Here is a 19483-nt window from a genome sequence, read left to right on the forward strand (position 1 = left end):
TCACACTATTCATCGATCTCCCATGGAATTGCAATTCCTTTCTCCCCCAATTCCTTCCTTGCAACCAAAATTTGTTGATGTGCAAGAATTAATATGGTGTTTGGTTGTAAGGAGGGAATTAGGGGAAAAATAATTGTGATTCCTTGATAGAGGAATAGTGTGGAATAAGGTGAGAATTTAGGGTGTGTTTGGTTGGTGGGTTTAGGCATAAGGAATGAGTATGAAAGTGATTGCTAGTGTTTGGTTGATAGGTTTTGAGAATGCTACTATGGGTTTGGAATACCCCATTAATGAGAAAACCCATACCCTTATTCAATAAGGGTTTCACTTCCCTTCCTCATTTTTTCTCCAACTATTAATAATCATTCCCATTCCACCCAACTACCAAACATGCTAAATATTTTCACCAAAACCCATTACCCTTACCAAGTATTTGATACACATTCCAATTCTGATTCCCATGTGCGAACCAAACGCACCCTTAAATTCTAATATTTGGTTGCAGGAACAAAATTACTGAAAATTTCAATTTCAGTGTTTGGTATATATCCGTGACAATTGGAAAGAAATAAGTAGTATAAAGACCAAAATGCCCATACTTATTATTATTATTATTATTATTATTATTATTATTATTATTATTATTAGCAGCAGCAGTATTAATCTTAAATAACAATTAAATTTGTGTCAAAACTATAATGCAATGCAGTTGTTATTTGGACATTTTGGATATATATAAACGGGTACCACTAGAACATATTTAATAGCTTCCAAAATTAACTTAAGTATGCAATGTTAAGTTTCATAAGCTCACATCCAAACAATCAATAAAAGATTTGCTGCCCTTTGATGTCCTACTTAGCATGAACCTAATTATTTTCAGTGTGGTTCGTTGCTAGTCAATGATATTAGAAAATATGTAGTTAGACAAAAATAAATAAAAGTTAATATACAAAAATTAAAATTATTATAATCTCAATAATATAAATACTTATTGGAATCATGCTATGCACATATCTTGAATTAAATGTTGTTATAGTATTTTTAATTTACCTTACATGTACTTGAAATTTAAGTATTGGACTGCTACTATACCTATGCAAGTTGTAAGGAGTAAAAATTTGCAGACAAGCTAGGCTGTAGTGGCAGAAGAGGTATACTTGTTGAATGTTCACGTGCTGACATGCACATTTCATGCATGGTGGGGACTCAATCAAGAATTAGGCATCCATTCTGGTACTTGTGCATATCCCACAACAAGTTTAGCTCTCTTCTACCCATAATATTAATGTAGCAGAACCCATATAATGCGCATATACATATGATGAACACAGAAAACAGATAAGGGTTTCATGTGCAGAGGGAAACAAGGCGGTTCCATGGGTAATTTCCTTGGTTAAAACACATGCCGGAAACAACATTGGGGATTTTTAAATACTCGTACATCATAGCGCTTTTTAGACTCAATTTTCAATTAAATTCATTGCAGAAATTGGCTCTGTGTAAGATTTTCTCATATAATATATCTTATATATTATGGCTTTAATTATGTTATGCAAGTTGACTAGGCTTATTAAGTAGTTTTGTTGAACTGAATGACTAAAAGTTGTTTGTCTGTCATCAACCAAAAATCCTATATAAAGCATATATTGATGGGATATATGATATACAATATATAGCACATACAGTTCACGTTACTTATACTGCTCAAAATAATCCAAGTACATGCACCATCTAAGGTTTTGAGTAGGACAGAATGTCTAACCTTTTACTTGAAATTCTACCACTCAAGAGGCAACACAATTGAGAGGACATCAACTATGTTGGAGACCAATATCGCTTCCGCTTCTGCTGTTACAATGTTAGATTTCTCGTTATCAAGTTTACATTCAATCAATATTAGATTACATTTATATCTATCATTTGATATCAGAGCCATTATAATCTCTACCTAGTTGTGTTTGTATTGCCTGAATACTTGCTGGATATGTCCGTCGTGGAGCTCTTCAACCAACACCTTTAGGAGTGGCGATAGAGTCCAACAGTACCGTGGGGTGCTGTGGCGGCCAACCCGCGTTTGGTTTCTTGGCAACGGTGACAATGCACGCCTTTGTTTATTTTTTTGTCAGATCACGAGGTTTACTGAGCAGACCCTAAGTGTACGTAGGAGACCCCTTTAAACACATGTCATATACTCAGACTAATCCCGTTCGCATTAGATCAATCCAATTAAGGGGTAAGTAGTGCTAGCCAATTTAATTTTTTCCATACGAAAAGAGATTCAAATTCCCGACATCTCTTAAAAGACAAGAGTACACAGTTAGTCATACTAACCAAATTGGTTAAAGTACGCCTTATTTAAACACGAGACTTTTATTTTAAGAAGAATCGAATTCTTCCCACTAGGCCGGGCCACAAGTTGTTGGTAACATAGGGAGTTTTTGACTATGGCGATGTTGGATGGAAATGCAAATTGAAAGGTGTCCATTATAGAGGGTCTTATCCATCTCAATCCTAGAGATTGCAAAAGATATGGTGTTGCTTGGTCCTCTTGTTTGCCTAGTGGAAGTCACTGTCTGAAGGCACCCATTTCGGTGGATGCGGCCCACTGTCTTCCTAACCACACATTTCTCCGCGTAGGATTCTTACTGTGCATGTGTGTATTCCACCAGTACGTATGTTGGTTGTGTGTTTCACCAATTTTTATACCATGGGTCAGGGTTTGATATTACATTTTAAATTCTCGTCAAAAATTATATTTTTGTTACCTCGTGGACATTCCAAATAAAAAAAATTATATTTTTGTTATTAACATATTATGTACTTATAGTTCATAATTTTTGTACCTGTAAATAAATTGAAACACATAACATGATAACTACAGATACTTAAATTTTTTTGACAAACTACAAATCGATAAATTATTAACTGCATGTACATAATATCTTAACGGCAAACACATAAGATGTTGGTTAACATGTTGTGTCTGTAATTAAATTTATTTATATGTAAAAAATAATTAATTACATGTACATATTGTGCCAAGTGCAATTATAGAATTGAATGTTATTTTTGAATAAGATTTACAATAAAAGATAAATTCTATTTGATGATATAATTTGCCATATTTTACGAATCCAAAGATAGATGTCACTCACGGGTCAAATCAATGTACAAAATCATCGTAGGACGCAGAATCAGGTGCGTCCGAATAAACGCTTTCTAATCCACAGTCATTTCAGGTTGATATATGAAATTTTGAGCTGATTTGATGATCTTATAGTGGCCTGGTAGCAGCTAGCTAAGCTAGTAGTGCCAATAGCATTATCACGCTCTGTTCCCATTTTCTAATGTTTTTTATGGTCCCACGCAGATACAAGAGATCCGGCTATTTTGTTTCCAAGGTGACTTTTCACTCAATTTAAGTAAGAATGTAAGGTTTATGTCAATGCATGATTACTATTTCGAACGAATCCTACATTGCACAGATTGAATCTTAATTGAAATCATACCAACTATTTTGAATTAAGTTTCAAAATTAGTATCCGCAAGACTCCAATTCAATTCTTATTTTTTTTAGAATTACAATGAATGGATGGAAACTTATACTTAGTAAAAAAAAAAACATTTTACCTTGTATATTATGTAGTGGAGTCTTATCAAGTTTTTATCAGGGAGTGGAGTCTGTTTTTCCTCCCATGCAAGTTTTTATCAATCAAATATTTATTTCTCTTCTAAACCCTAAACCCTTCCTTGGCCCCTACCGGTACTCACATGAGCAAAAGAATGTCATAGGGGAAATGGTGGAGGAAATGCTAAGTTCTGGAATCATTGCCCCTAACTTTCCCTTTTACCTCCCAAATATTTGCATGAGTTTTTGGTGTCGGTGTGTTTTCGTTATTCTAAGACTGATGTGTTTTTATTCATTTATTCAGCCAATGACACTCATGTGTATCTTTTAGTATATGTTGATGATATTCTTATTATGGCCAGTGACGCAAAGTGTGTTTCTAATTTGGTCAGTTGTTTATTGTGTTTAGGGTGCATGATATGGGTGATCCTTTGTTTTTTTTTAGTATTGAGACTGTTTCTGTGGCTAATGGTATGCTTCTTTCTCAACGTCGTTATATGAGTGACATTTTGAAGCGAGCAAGTATGGTTAACTGTAAAGCCTTGGTCATGTCTCTCTCTGTTGCACGGACTTTTGATGAGTCGGTTGAGCCATATGATGATCTCACACAATACAAGAGTTTAGCTAGGGCTCTATAGTATCTAACTGTGACTCGTCCTGATCTGTCTTATAATGTTAACAACCTCTGTCAACACATGCACTCCCCTACTGTGGCACAATGGGCCATGTTGAAACAGGTTCTCCGGTATATCAAAGGTACATTACACTGTGGTTTGCTTTTATGTAAGTCCTCCTCAAATGTGTTGCATGCTTTTAGTGCTTCTGATTGCACTGGTTTGCCTGAGGATCATAAATCAACCAGTGTCTATGCGGTCTATCTTGGTTCTCGCTAATTTAATTTCATGGTCTTGTCAAAGAAAAAAAATGTGGCTCGTTCATCTACGGAGGCTGAGTATAAGGCTTTGGCAGATGTATCAGCTAAAGTTACGTGGCTTGTGGCTTTGATGCGTGAATTAGATTTGCCTCTCACATTGTCTCCTAAACTATGGTGTGATAATCTAGGTGCTACATATCTCTGTGCTAATCCTGTTTTTCATGTGCGCACAAAACACATTAAGATTGATTACCACTTCGTACGTGATAAAGTGGCAAAGAGGGAGCTTCAGGTTAATTTTATTTCTACGAATGATCATATTGCTGACATATTCACTAAACCGTTGGCTTGTCCTCGTTTTACTCTGCTTTGCGACAAGCTCAGTGTTGTTAGTCATCCTACTTGAGCTTGAGGGTGAGTATTAGGAATCTATTTATATTTGTATTTTATTTTACATTGGACTCTAAGTCTTGTATAGTCTATATAGGACTCACTTTAATTTTTATTTATCTTCTCAATTACTATTTTCAATAATATCTAGAATTACGTTCTCATACCCAACACACAGGATGATATTTTCTCTCCCTGTCCATAATAAATTTCTAACCACTTTCTTGAAAGTGTCACAAACCCTAAGATCCAATAACACTTTGAGAGAAATTTTCATCCCACAATAAAGATCGAGATACTTGTTCTTCTATCCCTCAATGCACCCATTAACCTGGTCAATATAATAAAACAGGAAAAAAGGCTCACATTGCTTTCACCCAACATAATTGTGTATGGACGATATGTTAGAACAATTATTATTATTCTTGTGGCTCATTAATTAATTATTTTAAGTTCCCTATTTATGATAAATATCCATTTAAATGTAAAATGAACTAATTCATTAATGGTCAATTAAAAGATAAAAGAGTAGTTTCAACTGCTCATCAGGTAACTTCTTACGTTGGTGGAACGTGAGAATGTTTTAATTATCCTGACACTCTGGTCCTCTTTTTAACCTTCCGAAAAAACTAAAACTCTCCCTCAACCAGAGTTCTTAGATTAAGAGAATGTTAAAGGTCTAGAGCGAAAAATAAAGTCTCCAGTCAATCAACCATAGGAAAACCATGGAACCACGTATATTCATTAAACACTAATTAAAGCATGTGAAAATCGTGTGTTCTGAAAATCTTGCGTACATAGGAATCTTAAATTTGGTATCGGAGCCAGGTTTAAGAACATGTGATTTTTCTTTTAAAAATTTTTTTCATAATTATCTTACGTATCTATGTTGATGACGCAACTCATTGTTTTTCATATTTTTCATATTTCGTATTTGATGATGCAGCACTGAGATTTGTTAATTTGATGGTGCAGTACAAAATCAAATTTAGATATTACAAAATCTTGAATTCGTATTTGATGATGCAGTACGAAATATGAAAATTATGTTTAAATATTTCGTATGTGTATAATCGTATGGTTATGTTTAAAGCATTAAACACACTTGTTAATTACGTGAATGACTACAATTCCATTCATATTTGTGTTGTTGTTCCTTTCAAGCATTATATATATTTAATTTTGTGGGCTGCATCATCATCGTCTTCATCTCCTCACCGTACACAAATATGTTTAATGCTTTAGATATTGGGTTGAAACATCAACATTTGTGTCGACCCTTTCAATGAACTCTATATTGGGACAAATTTATTGACTGATGATTACTGCATTGTATTAGTTCTTAGTATTATGAGGTTTGGTTGCTGATTCTTTGCATATGAATGCTAATAGTGATAATTATGTATGTGGATTCATTTAAACTGTTATTCGGTATTGATTTTATGATTTTATTTATTATAGTATATATATTTGATATCTAATTATGATTAATTTGTTAGTCACCAAAGTAATAAAATTATAAAGTTTTATAGATATCAAATTTAAATGAAAATCAATTGCACATGATTATGTGATGATTATAATGATATGACATGATGTTAAATGCTATTGTAGTGGATAAATTGAAGTTTAATAATTATGAAATATTTAAGAGTTACCCAAAGGTTGATCAATTATTTTATAATTATAAACATAATAGTGGTTAATTATTTATATTTGATTGGGTTGTTTAGCATACCCAATTATTATATGAAAATTGTAATAATTGAGCATCGTATTATGTTTAATATTATGTGTTGTTGGATCAGCTAAATGAGACCTTCAATGTATTTGATTGTTTATGAGTATGTTAATTAAATCTGTTTATCTGTTTATGCATTAATGTAGAATTAATGTTTAAGCATTTTATATGTATTGCATCATCTAGTTGTGCTTAATTCAATTCATTCGCAAGCTGCATCTATTGTAAAGTTCAATAGGATGAACTTTGATGAGTGGTATGAACAATTCTAGTTTCCATTTTCATTTCCATTTTTGGTCCTACTGTTATTGGAGCATTGTCAATTTTAGTCCACTTCATTAATTTTTGTCACATTGTGACCAGTCTTATTTAGTTCTTGCTACTTTTAGTCTACCGTTAAAATTTTTGTCAAATTGCCGTAAAAAATAGAGGTATTTTTTGTCTTTTCATGCTTTGGTCATTTCTTTGACCCTTTGCAGTGGTTCTCCTTACACATTTTCATTCATTGAAGAGGTCCGACGAAAGCCATGTGAGCCACATTACAAAGCCACGGCTTTCGCCGGACCTCTTCAGTGGATAAAATTCTGTAAGGAAAACGACTACAAAGGGTAAAGGAGATGATCAAAGCATGAAAAGATCAAAACACCCCTGTTTTGACAGTTATTTGACGAAAATTTTAACAGTGGACTAAAAGTGGCAATGACTAAATAAAGCTGGCCGCAATGTGGCAAAAATTAATGAAGTGGACTAAAATTAACAATGCCCCAATAACAGTAGGACAAAAAATGGAAATGACTCTGCACTAATGTAGAATTAATGTTTATCATCTAGTTGTGCTTCAATTCATTCGCAAGCTGCATCTATTGTAAAGTTCAATAGGATGAACTTTGATGAGTGGCATGAACAATTCTAGTTTCACCTCGGTGTTCTGAATCTTGATCTAGCACTCTTGAATGGCAATCCCGCTGCCACTAATGATACTACCAATGCTGATGATGTAGATTTCCATCAAGCATGGGAAAGATCAAATAGACTCAGTTTAATGCTTATGCGAATGACACATGGAAACAACATTAAGTCTACAATTTTCAAATTTGACAGTGCTAATGATTTGTTGAAACATGTGGAGGAAAATTCACATTCTAAATGTGCTGATAAGGCCCTAGCGGGTACGCTTATGGGTAAACTAACCACCATGAAATTTGATTTTTCGCGTCCCATGTATGATCATATTACTAAGATGTTGAGCTTCGCAGCAAAATTAAGGTCCATGGAAATGGACATGAGTGGTACTTTCCTTGTACAATTTATTTTAAACTCTTTGTCTCTCGAGTATAAGACATTCCAAGTGAATTACAATTCCATTAAAGATAGATGGAATGTGCTGAAATTGCATAAAATGCTAACCCGAGAGGAAAATGCTTAAAGGACAAGGGATTCACTCAATTAATCTCATGAGTCAGTCAATGGCTAGTAAAAGTTTAGAAAGAAGAATCAGAATGGTAAAAAAGAACCAATGAAACTAATGAGTTATCTTCTCAAATCTACAAAAAGGAACACAAGAATGACAAGTGTAATTTCTACAAGAAATCTGGACATTTTCAGAGAGATTGCCTTAAGCGTAAGGCATGGTTCGAAAAGAAAGGTATACATTGTATATCAGTATGGTTTGAATCAAATTGAACTGAAGTTCCTTATAATACTTGGTTGATTGATTCTGGTTCAATTCTATTACTCATGTTTCGAATACTATGCCTCATGTTTCGAATACTATGCAAGGATTCCTTATGACTCAAACAATAAAGCCAAATGAAAATTTTGTGTTCACGGTGAACTGAGTTAAAGCTCCAGTAGAAGCCATTGGAACTTATCGTTTAATTTAGATACTGGACATCATTTGGATTTGTTTGAAACTCTATATGTTCCTTCAGTTTCTAGGAACTTAATTTCTTTGTCAAAACTGGACACTTATGGTTTTTCTATTAAATTTGGAAATGGTTGTTTTAGTTTATTCAAACAAAAATTGGTTCTGGCATTCTGATGGTTTGTACAAATTAAAGCTTGATAATCTTTTTGCTGAAACTCTCTTAACCCTATATCATAGTATTATGATAAGTGCAAAAGATGCCATCTTTATAAGGTTATTATCGGATCGTCTAGTGCACAATTCGTTGCTTTTGTGTTTGATTTGAGCCTTAAATTGCATTGGAATGCTTGTTAGTGCCATCGGACCCGTTCCACGCTTTGCTAATCGTTTTTGTAGGAAAAAGATGTGCAAAAAGGCAGAAGATGACAATATTTCAGAGAAATGAAGAACGAACCGAAGTGGGAGCAAGAAGAGGCCTTGGACGCACCTTGGACGCGCCTTGGATGCGCGTCCAGGCCGCGTCCACCCCTGCGTCCAATATTTCGCTCTCTGAAGTTTGAAGTCTGGGCAGCAGAGGCACTCTGGGCGTACAGTAGACATGCGTCCAGCCTGGCGTCCATCGCGATTTTTACTCCCTATTTAAGATATTTTGGCGGAAAAGAAAGGAGATCTCTCCATTCATCCACCATTCCACACCCTAGACTTTCTCTCTCTAGGATTAGCCTAGAGAGATCTCTCCCAATTCACTCCACATTGCAGTTCATAGGTTTAGATTAGAATTAGAGAAGAATTCCATTGTTGCAAGATTGTGATCAACATTCAAGTTCAAATTCAAGTTCAAGTTCAAGTTCAAAGTTCAATTCCTAGCTAAGTCTCCCTTTTAATTTCTTGTCATTACTTTTGCTTTTACTATTTCAATTCCAAGTATGATTAGATAGATCTTTGTGGATTTGGATTGAGCAATTTTGTATGGATATTCTTGAGCTTTGAATAGATCAATTAGGTTTTGCAATTGCTTTGATTATGAGTTTGGTTGTGTGAGTGGTGATCCACTTTGACTCTTGTGTAGGGGTGATCAACCTATATGAGAGGTGTTTGGAGAAGGAGTCTCATCTACGAGAGTAGAGTTACTCCTTAGCCTAGCCTAGCACATTTCCCTCTCACCTTTGAGAAAAGGGGGAAGTGGAAGATAAGAAGCACATAACGTGTTTGACAAAATGCCTCTCCTAGNAGAAGCACATAACGTGTTTGACAAAATGCCTCTCCTAGCCTAGTGATCACAAGGATGACATTACGGCCTAAGGAGTGAGTCCATTGACCACGAGAGTGGCGGTGGTGTTGGTGACCTTGTCTCATTTTCATTATCTAAGTGTTGCTAGGCTAATATCTTAGGAAATCAAGGATACCTATATGAGTTGCAAGATCCAAATCCTCCTTTCCAATTGATTCTCTCTATTGTTGTTCCTTGTTTTCCTTATGTTTCATGCACCTTTCTTACTATGTTTGGGTTAGCTTTCAAACACTAAACACTCTTGTGCTTAATCCCCTTACCGCTCAAATTCCCTCCTTGCCGTCCTTTGAGAACGATACTCGGAAATCTTTCCGTTTTAACACCTATTTCTTTCCATCCACCGCGAAAACTACATTCATCATATTAGAACTAAAAGAAGTTTAGTGGATGAAAGATAAACATACTTGTGGCATAAACGTTTGGGTCACATATCCAAGTAAAGGATTCAAAGATTTGTAAAGAATGAAATTCTTCCTAAATTGGATTTTACTGATCTCGGTATTTGTGTGGATTGTATTAAAGGAAAACATTAAAACCACACAAATAAGAATGCAACCACAAGAAGCACACATCTCCTTGAAATTATACACATTGATATATGTGGACCTTTTGATGTTCCAACTTTTGAAAAAGAAAAATATTTTATCACATTTATTGATGATTTTTCATGTTATGGTTATGTCTATTTGTTGCATGAAAGATCTCAATCAATAAATGCCTTAGAGGTATTTGTTGATGATGTTGAAAGAGAATTAGACAGAAAGGTGAAAATTATAAGATTTGATAGGGGTGGTGAATATTATGGAAAGTATAATGAAACTGGACAATGCCCTGGTCCATTTGCTAAATTTCTTGAAAAACGTGGTATTTCTACTCAATACACAATGCCTAGAACACTGAAACAAAATGGTGTTGCAGAAAGGCGTAATCGTACCTTAATGGAAATGGTTAGGAGTATGATGAGTTATTCCTCTTTAGCCTTATCATTGTGGACATATGCTTTAAAAACCATCGCTGATTTATTAAACAGGGTTCCTAGTAAAGCAGTTTCAGAAATGCCTTTTGAAGTGTGGAGGGAAGAAAGCTTAGTTTAAGGTACCTTTATGAACCAACCTGAGGGTTTTTCAATTGAAGGAAAGGAACACGTGGTGTGTAAACTTAACAGATCAATATATGGCCTTAAGCAAGCTTCCCGACAATGGTATCTTAAGTTTAATGATACTATAACTTCCTTTGGATTTAAGGAAAACACTGTTGATCAATGTATAAATGAAGGTTAGTGGGAGCAAGTTTAGAATTTTGATATTATATGTCGATGATATTTTGCTTGCTACTAATATTCTTGGTTTACTACACGAGACCAAGATGTTTCTTTCTAAGAACTTTGAAATGAAATATATGGGTGAGGCATCCTTTGTAATTGGAATTGAAATATTCCATGATAGATCACAAAGAGTGTTAGGATTGTCTCATAAAGCATATATTAACAAAGTCTTATAAAGATTTAGAATAGAAAAGTGATCTGCATCTGTTGCTCCAGTTTAGAAGGGAGATAAGTTCAGCCTTCTTACATAAGCAACATCTGAGAAGAAAACCCTCTTTGGTTGATGAATTAGTCTCTTAAAATCAATCATGTTCATTCTGTAGCACAAAATTTGTAACTACCCGTGTGATTTAGGTACAAAATTCATGACCATAAGGCACATGGAATCAAAACACCAAACACAAAAACTCATTAAAAGATATGCATAACTCATCTTAATGTGTTTACACAACTCCTATGATTTAGATACAGAATTCATGAACATAAAGCGCATAAAATAATAACACCAGACACAAAAACTCATCACACGAGACGCATAACTCAACTACTCAGCTTCATCTACATAAAAACCCTAATCACGGATAAACAACAGCTCAAATAGAAGTATAATCAAAATAAATAATTCAACAATAATCGTAGAAATTGTTCTCATATATAGATCACAAATAAGTAATCAAGGCATATCAAATACAAATTCAATTAATTCCATCAACAACCAAATAAAAAACAAGTGAAAATCAATATATATAGATCGCAACTTTAAAATTTAATTTATTTGAAAAAAAAAAATTAAACCTTGAATGGATTTGTCTGTCAATGCCAACTCCTGAGGAGCAATAATCTCGTCTATCACTGCCAATTCCTGCGGGGGAATCATCTCATCCCTATTGAGCACACGCAACGCAATGAAGATCAAATTCAAAGATTCAATGCCAGAAAATGCGCGAGAGAAAAAAAAAACTGAGAAAATAAATTTAAAAGAAAAAGGAAACTGCTAAAATAAAAAAAATAGCAAATAAAGGTTAACAAAATGACAAACTAATCCGTTAACATAAACGCATAAAACGGCGTAGTTTGGATCCAGTGTTCATAGTGTACTGTGGACACTGATCCATCATATAAATTGTCAATAATTATAGCACTTAATTGTTCAAATTAGACTTACGATCTTTAATGGACCAAGTGAACTATAAAAAACTTATAAGAGAGAAGGTCTAACACAAAAATACACTCAAACTTAATAGTATTACCAACAAAAATACCAATAATAAAATATGGTAGTGAATAATAATTAAAATTTAATAAACATGTTCTCCAATAATTAATAATATTATTACATTTACTAAAGATGTTATACACCAAGTAAATGGGTTATAATTACCATTACCATTAAAATATCAAACAATAATGGTACGGCCCATACTTTAATGACCCAAGATAGGCCCAAATAGATTGTCTAAAATAGATTTTAAAGCCCTAGAGAAAAATAGGCAATCGTTATACCCTGCACCACGGTGCACATAGAAATGTGCACCACGTACGTAAACGACGTCGTCTTGATGTTAGTGGACGCGGACGCGAGTGACTACAAGGAATTCATTATTCATAATACACATAATCATTATCTAGAATACATAGAACATTTGCCTAGAATACACAGAATGTTTGCCCAGAATACACATAATATTGACATAAAATACACAGATGTTAGTGGACGCGGACGCGAATGACTCCAGTGAATTCATTATCTATAATACACATAATCATTATCTAGAATACACATAACATTTGCCTAGAATACGCATAATGTTTGCCTAGAATACATAGAATATTGACACAAAATACACAAAACTCATCTTCCTAGCATTTGAATGCACAAACACATTACAACCTTTGTTAATAACATGAATACATGAATATTGACACAAAATACACAGAACTCATCCTCCTAAACATTCGAATGCACAAACACATCACAACTTGTGTTACTAACATGAATATACAGAACGGTTGCCTCGAATACACAGAACGGTTGCCTAGAATACACAGAATGATTGCCTAACACAGAATATTAACATAAATACAGAGATCGGCCGAAATAGAAAACGTGATTTCCAAAAAAACAGACGGTTAGTTTACAATGCTCAAAACGACGTCGTTTACGTACGTGGTGCACATTGCTATGTGTACCGTGGTGCACAGTATAATTTGCCAAAAATAGGCACAAATTTTACTATGGACCATGGCCTACAAAGCATTATAGACCATGTAATATCTTATCTGTTTCACAACTAGTGCAAAGTTTTGGAATTCAAGACCAACCAAACTTCCTATTTCTTTCTCTAGTATCCAAGACGCTAGAAGATTTAGTACAAAAGATTAGAAAGCCACACTATCAGACATTCGCAACTAGTGCAATAATTGAATATGTAGGATAGACATATATGATCCACTGCCATGGCATCAGTTAACCTTGCAGAATATCATTCAATATTATCCTCAGCATCACTTTCTCTTTCACTTCCACTTGATTGCTCAGTATCACTTTCTCTTTCACTTCCACTTGATTGCTCAGTATCATTTTCTCTTTCAATTTAACTTGATTGCTCAGAATCACTCTTCCTTGAGTGCTCGGCATCACTCACTCTTACCAGTGAATAAAAGCAACAATTCTTGCACAGAGACACTACTGGCGGTGACAGAATCATTAAACTCATGACCCTTGTCCAAAAAAACAAGGGATTCCACATAAGGAGTTCCATAGAGAGAAGACCGTAAAAGATAGGAGCTTGTGAAAGGGCGCACTTCAAGAAATTTGGATTTTAGGGTTGTAGGGTTAAAAGAATCCCAGCGTCCGAATGCCTGCATAAACTGAATGTCACCATTTTCCCTAAATCCAAACTGCCACCCCAAGTTCATATGGCACTCAAAAGATACTTGCTTCATCCATGACTCTTTCATTATCCATATACAACACTCCCACGACCCAACCACAATAACAGCGAGTGATCCCATGTATATACCAACAGAAACCTTACCCGCAAAATTCCCCCTCCATGCCAAGTTCTCTGGCAACTCCATTCCCCCGAACCTCTCCTTGCTCAAGTCAAATGATACCATCTTTCTCCCCTTTGTGTCAATCTTTCCAAGCCAATACACCATCCCGTCTAGATATGCTTGTTCAGGTTTTAGAAAATCGTACTTTGCAATTGTGCTATCACTAATGTTCTCCCACATGTGTGTGCTTAACCTAAAAATCTCACCACAACAGCCTCCATTCACCACACTCACAACTCTCACCACCTTATAGTCATTACTAACCGGGTCAAACCCAAACCCTAACCAGTGTTTCACATTTCCACGAGAACTCCTAAGGTTTGCGTCGCGAAGGCACACAGATTTTCGCACAGAGGGGTTCCAAAGAATCACGCAACAATCACCCCTGCGGTCCTCATCAGAAAGGCACAACAATCCATTACAGGTACCAACAAATTCTAAATGCCTGTCCAAGACAGAGAAAGGAGGTTCGATCTCACCAAATTTAACTAAAGAATGCCAATCATCATGATAAAATTCATACTTCTCCTTCCTCGAAGGAATGCAATCACGTACCAGAAAGCAAGAATTCTGCGATTGCGATTCATCCTGGCGCTTAAAACGCAGTTGCGCAGAGATGAAATGCGGGCTTTCGATGAGAGCCTTCCAGGACCGGCAAACGGCAGTGCAACGCAGGAGGGACTTCACTGGGAACCGGACCAACACTTGAACCCACAGCTCTTCAGGCAGATAGTCAGACATCTTTTGCTTTGCTTCATCCCTCTATCGGTATAGGGTTTTGCATATCTATAATTTCAGAGAAAACAAGGAATCATTTAATATGGATATCAATATTAAATTAAAATTCAAAGAGCAAATTTAGAACTTAATATTAGCCCAAAGTAGAATGATAATTTAATAATGAATTAAAAGAGAAAGTTAATTGAACAATAAGTTAGAGGAAGTTCAAATATGATGAAGGAAAACTTAAGCAAACCGAAATAAACCAAAGCAGGCCCAATGCTTTTTTTATGATGGACTAGGGCTGCCCAATGCCAATTTCAAATCACCACATAATTATGTTATGCAGTTACTTTATTACCTACAAAATGTGTGTATTATATTTACTTAATAAAGTACTACATTTATGATATAAATTATTATATATAAAGTTTAAAGTATTGATTATATCTCCAATTATGTTATATAACATATATTATTAGTTTATTTCCTGCAAACGGTGTATTATAATTTTAGATTGCAATTAAGCTCCTAAACTTTTAAAAGTTGCAAATAAGCTCATCAACATGTTGTTTTTGAACATCAGAGCCCACAAACCGAATAGTGACCACTAGGACTCTGGCAAGCTCCGACGATGTTTCGGCTACTAAATCCAACGACCAACGATCGCCAGTCTACCTTTGGAGAATGTGACCCTCCTGCATTTTGTCGCCTTCCCCGGAAGAAGGCTGCCATTTTGGTCACCTGCCTCGGTTGAAGGGTGACCATTTTGGTCACCTTTTGCCAAGGAAGGCAACCATTTGGTCGCCTTCTTCCAAAGCAGAAGGCGATGATTGCCTTCTTCCAGGTAAAATGGTCACCTTCTGCTGAAGAATCGCCTTCTTCAAAGGCAGATCAGTGACCGTCGATTGCTGAATTTAGTAGCCAAAACGTCGTCGGAGCTCGCCGGAACCCTAGTGACCTGCTATTGCAAATCACTATCTGGTTTGTAGGCTTCGATGCTCAAAAATAACAAGTTAATGAGCTGAATTACAACTTTAAAAAGTTCATGGGCCTAATTGACTTTCTGTATAAAGTTTAAAGTCCAATTTGACCCTTTTCCCAAAAATATAATACAATGTTATCTAGTCAATTTGTTAAACACGGCTGGGAAGGAGCAGGCTTGCTGACATTACCCATTTTCTTTCTGATGCTGAAATCTGAATTTAACAGTGGATTGCCTTGTCTGCACTGCACCTTCTCTTATTACTCTCAATTCACTGTTGGCTATGGGGGATTCCGTTTTACTCCTCAGCATAAGCCTGCTTTTCTTGCTTGCATAGTGTACAGTCGCTTCAGTATCCTGAACTGAATATCATCGCGATAGTTGCCAGCAATTAGGTAGGAAGGAAGCCATGCCAATGCACAACTGTAGATTTGCAGAAAAGAAACTGGAATTGGGGTGGGGTGCATTCAGTCATTGCTGGTTTAAAGTAAGCAGTTACTACTGCAACTATATCACAACTCTTACTAATTTCTTATCAGAATATACAAGTAATAGTGGGTAATGTCAAAGCAGCAGTCAAGAGATCAGTTGAGGAAGTGTAAATAATTATAAGTTATACAAAAGGATTTCATGGATTGGTCTTTCACATGCCTCTCTAATGGTACCACAAACACACAAACAAACAGTGAACCAATGCTAGTCAGTAGCATGATGAACAAGAATTTTTACCGGGTGTATTAATTAATTGACATTCTTCAGCACGGTAAAAAACAAGTAAAATATCAATAAGATTTTATAGGAAAGGAATTACCTCAAGAAGCAAAATTTCGCATGTTCTTATTCGCTTTTATGCATTTCCAGAACGTTGTGTTCTACCGTGTTATGCATCCTGATTTTCATTACTAGGAGCCACAGACCCGCTGGCAGAAACTTAGAACTCCGACATTCCACTATAAGACTCTACAAATAGAAGTCAGGCACAAGTTAGAAATGTCATCCCTTTGTTTCTTATCTTCCTCTCCTTTTCATATCTATGATGATACCTTTCTTCCTTTTAGTGCTGAATGAGTGACAGATATAGATTGACCCCTACCAAGTACCAAGAGGCAAAGACAAAGTTACAAACATCTTATTCAAGTTTGTATACATGGTCCATAGATTACATTGATCGAGACGACAAAATATTTACAACGTTGCCATCTGTATTTATTTCTTTACAGAGCACTGCCACAAAACAGAAAACCTCACTCAGGTGTGTTAGATCTGTTCCTCAAGCAGATATCTGGAATTGCCTTCCCTTTGCCCTTTTGATTGCATTGAGCAACTTGCGCCGAACCCCAACAGCAAAAATTCCCATTTCTTTGAGGTCATCAAGAGTGAGTAAAGGTAAAGTTTCTTCATCCACCTCATGCATTTCAAACAACTCAGCATACTTCCCAAACCCGACCTCCTCCAGCCATTCCCCAACGCCATTTATTGTATATTCTTCTCGGGTTTCTCCCTTGTCACCTTCACCAGTGGATAAGGGAAACGCGATCTCTGCTTCATCACAATGTTCATTTGAACTCTGCACCATTTGCACACTGGAATTGGGTTCTGCAGTCTCCATCGCCATCGCACAAGCGTCTTCATTGGTCCATGTAGTTTCGCGCCCAGAAGATTCATCGAAGCCACACTTTAATGTAAAATCGTCGCCTACATTTCTCGCCAGATGAACTTTGGATCCCCAAGGATCGAGAAAAAGGCTATCCGGGGTTCTCCTGCGACGCTTCATCAGCCTAGACTTCCTGGTAATGCTACCAAAACAAAGCTCAGCCTTACTCCCACTAATTTCATCCTGACCAGAAATTTCAGGAACTAATTTCAAAGAATTTGGGTTCTTGTTTTCACTGTTATCTGCTGGCACCTCTGCAGGGATGCCAAATTCCAAGAACCCAAATTCGTGGGGAAACTGCTGTGGAAACCCAGAGTTACCATTATTCTCCAACTCATTATTTCTTATGGAATCATCTTTCCACCTTCTTTGCTTAATTCTCTGAGAAACACCGCAAGTAAAAGCTGCAGGTAGGTCTCCAACCTCCCACAATCTAACATTTGGTCTCCTTTGCCTCTTAGAATTCATGTTAAGAACCAACATTTTCTCACCAATCTTATAGATTCACAACTAGGGCTGAAACCTGAACAAAATATTCGTATTTAACCACAAGATCAGAAATTTCGCAAGAAACCCTAATTTCTCCACAAAATAAGTAAGCAAAAACAGAAATTAATAACATAAAAATCACATTTCAAGGTAAAAACAAAACTAACAAATAAACCCAAACAGTTATCAGTGATCTAAGATAACTGATTATTAAAATTTGCATCTAGGAAAGACAGATACCCCTCCCCCCACGAATTCTAGAGAAAACAGCATAAAGAGTGAACCTTTTTCAAGAGTGCAGGGTATCCAAGACAGGATCACAACTGAAATCAAGAACACTGGGAGGCGAATGCGATTTAAGCAAGGCTGAATTATACGCGGATTGATTTCTCTTCCTCCAGAATTTAAGCAGAAATTCCGAAAACAGAAAAGCAAATGGGAGAAGTGAGGAAGAACAAGTGTAAGCTCAAGAATTTAAATTTTGGAGAGAGTAGGATTATAGGATGGGACATACTGACATTTGGCATCAGTGTAGATGGACACAATTCTTCAAAAATCAAAAGTAGGGAAAAGTCAATCACAAGATTTGAACTTATCCACAACTCCACCAGTATGTAACATGCTCTATGTTGCCATGTCAGGGGATAAAACCAAAGCTACTTTGTTACCAATTATATATATATATATATATATATATATCCATAATCAAGTACGAACCAACCTAAACTTGCGAACTAGTTACTAAATAATTGCGCTGCAAAGATCTTCTAGACATGTCTTGCAATCTTGTAATAGTTACGGTGCAATCCTTCAGTAGTTCGCAGGTTAAAACTGCTCCGCACCTAATTATATATATATATATATATATATATATATATATGAAACGATCAATTGTTATGCCATGGACTCGGGTCCACATTGCAAGATGAACCGGGTCTATGTTCACAACTTTATAACTCTATGTTCATAATTTCATAACTCTATGTTCATAGTTTTATAACTCCATGTTCACAATTTTATAACTTCTTGTTCACAATTTCATAATTTCATGTTCACAATTTTACAATTTCATAACTCTATTTTCATAATTTTATAACTCTATGTTCACAACTTCATAACTCTATTTTCAACAGTATCAAAACTCTATGTTCAACATTATAACACAGTTTTTGAATTTATATAACAAAATTGTGAGTATAGAGTTCAAAAGTTGTGAATATTGAGTAATGTAATTTTGTATATTAAAATCTAAAATTATGAACGTAGAGTTTAAACTTGTGAACATAGAGTTCTAAATTTGTGAATATAGACTCGGGTCCACCTTGTAAGGTGGACCCGGGTCCATAGCATAATTTGCCATAAAACGATGGAATGGTTATTTTATTTAATTTTTAATTTAATTTTTCTTATTTAAATTTTTATTCATCAGATGTTGCAAAATAAAGAGTTTAGATTAAACT

The 19483-nt window shown here is 35.5% G+C and overlaps 2 protein-coding genes across 7 annotated transcripts; both read right to left on the minus strand.

Annotated features, from left to right (window-relative positions):
* Window positions 1-13325: 13325 nt before the first annotated feature.
* Window positions 13326-18567, minus strand: LOC116010108 (putative F-box protein At3g16210). Of its 6 annotated transcripts, XM_031249370.1 has the most exons (5): window positions 18308-18566; window positions 16924-18057; window positions 16692-16840; window positions 16071-16303; window positions 13326-14961 (listed from the first exon to the last, which is right to left on the minus strand). In XM_031249370.1, exon 5 carries the CDS (start codon window positions 14914-14916, stop codon window positions 13756-13758), a length of 1161 nt encoding a protein of 386 aa, XP_031105230.1. In that variant the 5' UTR covers window positions 14917-14961; window positions 16071-16303; window positions 16692-16840; window positions 16924-18057; window positions 18308-18566; the 3' UTR covers window positions 13326-13755. The 6 variants fall into 6 exon arrangements, with proteins under 6 accessions (XP_031105230.1, XP_031105231.1, XP_031105232.1 ...); XM_031249371.1 differs by having other exon boundaries at window positions 16071-16325; window positions 16692-18057; window positions 18308-18567; XM_031249372.1 differs by having other exon boundaries at window positions 16071-16242; window positions 16692-18057.
* Window positions 17151-18017, minus strand: LOC116010789. Its single transcript, XM_031250298.1, has one exon. It carries the CDS (start codon window positions 18015-18017, stop codon window positions 17151-17153), a length of 867 nt encoding a protein of 288 aa, XP_031106158.1.
* Window positions 18568-19483: the final 916 nt, after the last annotated feature.

This window comes from Ipomoea triloba, chromosome 2 (assembly GCF_003576645.1).
Source record: "Ipomoea triloba cultivar NCNSP0323 chromosome 2, ASM357664v1".
Classification (NCBI taxonomy): Eukaryota; Viridiplantae; Streptophyta; class Magnoliopsida; order Solanales; family Convolvulaceae; genus Ipomoea; species Ipomoea triloba.

Bases quoted from the DNA above. Each gene is read 5' to 3' on its own strand.
- LOC116010108 (XM_031249371.1), bottom strand. From the start codon at position 14,916: ATGTCTGACTATCTGCCTGAAGAGCTGTGGGTTCAAGTGTTGGTCCGG.
- LOC116010789 (XM_031250298.1), bottom strand. From the start codon at position 18,017: ATGTTGGTTCTTAACATGAATTCTAAGAGGCAAAGGAGACCAAATGTT.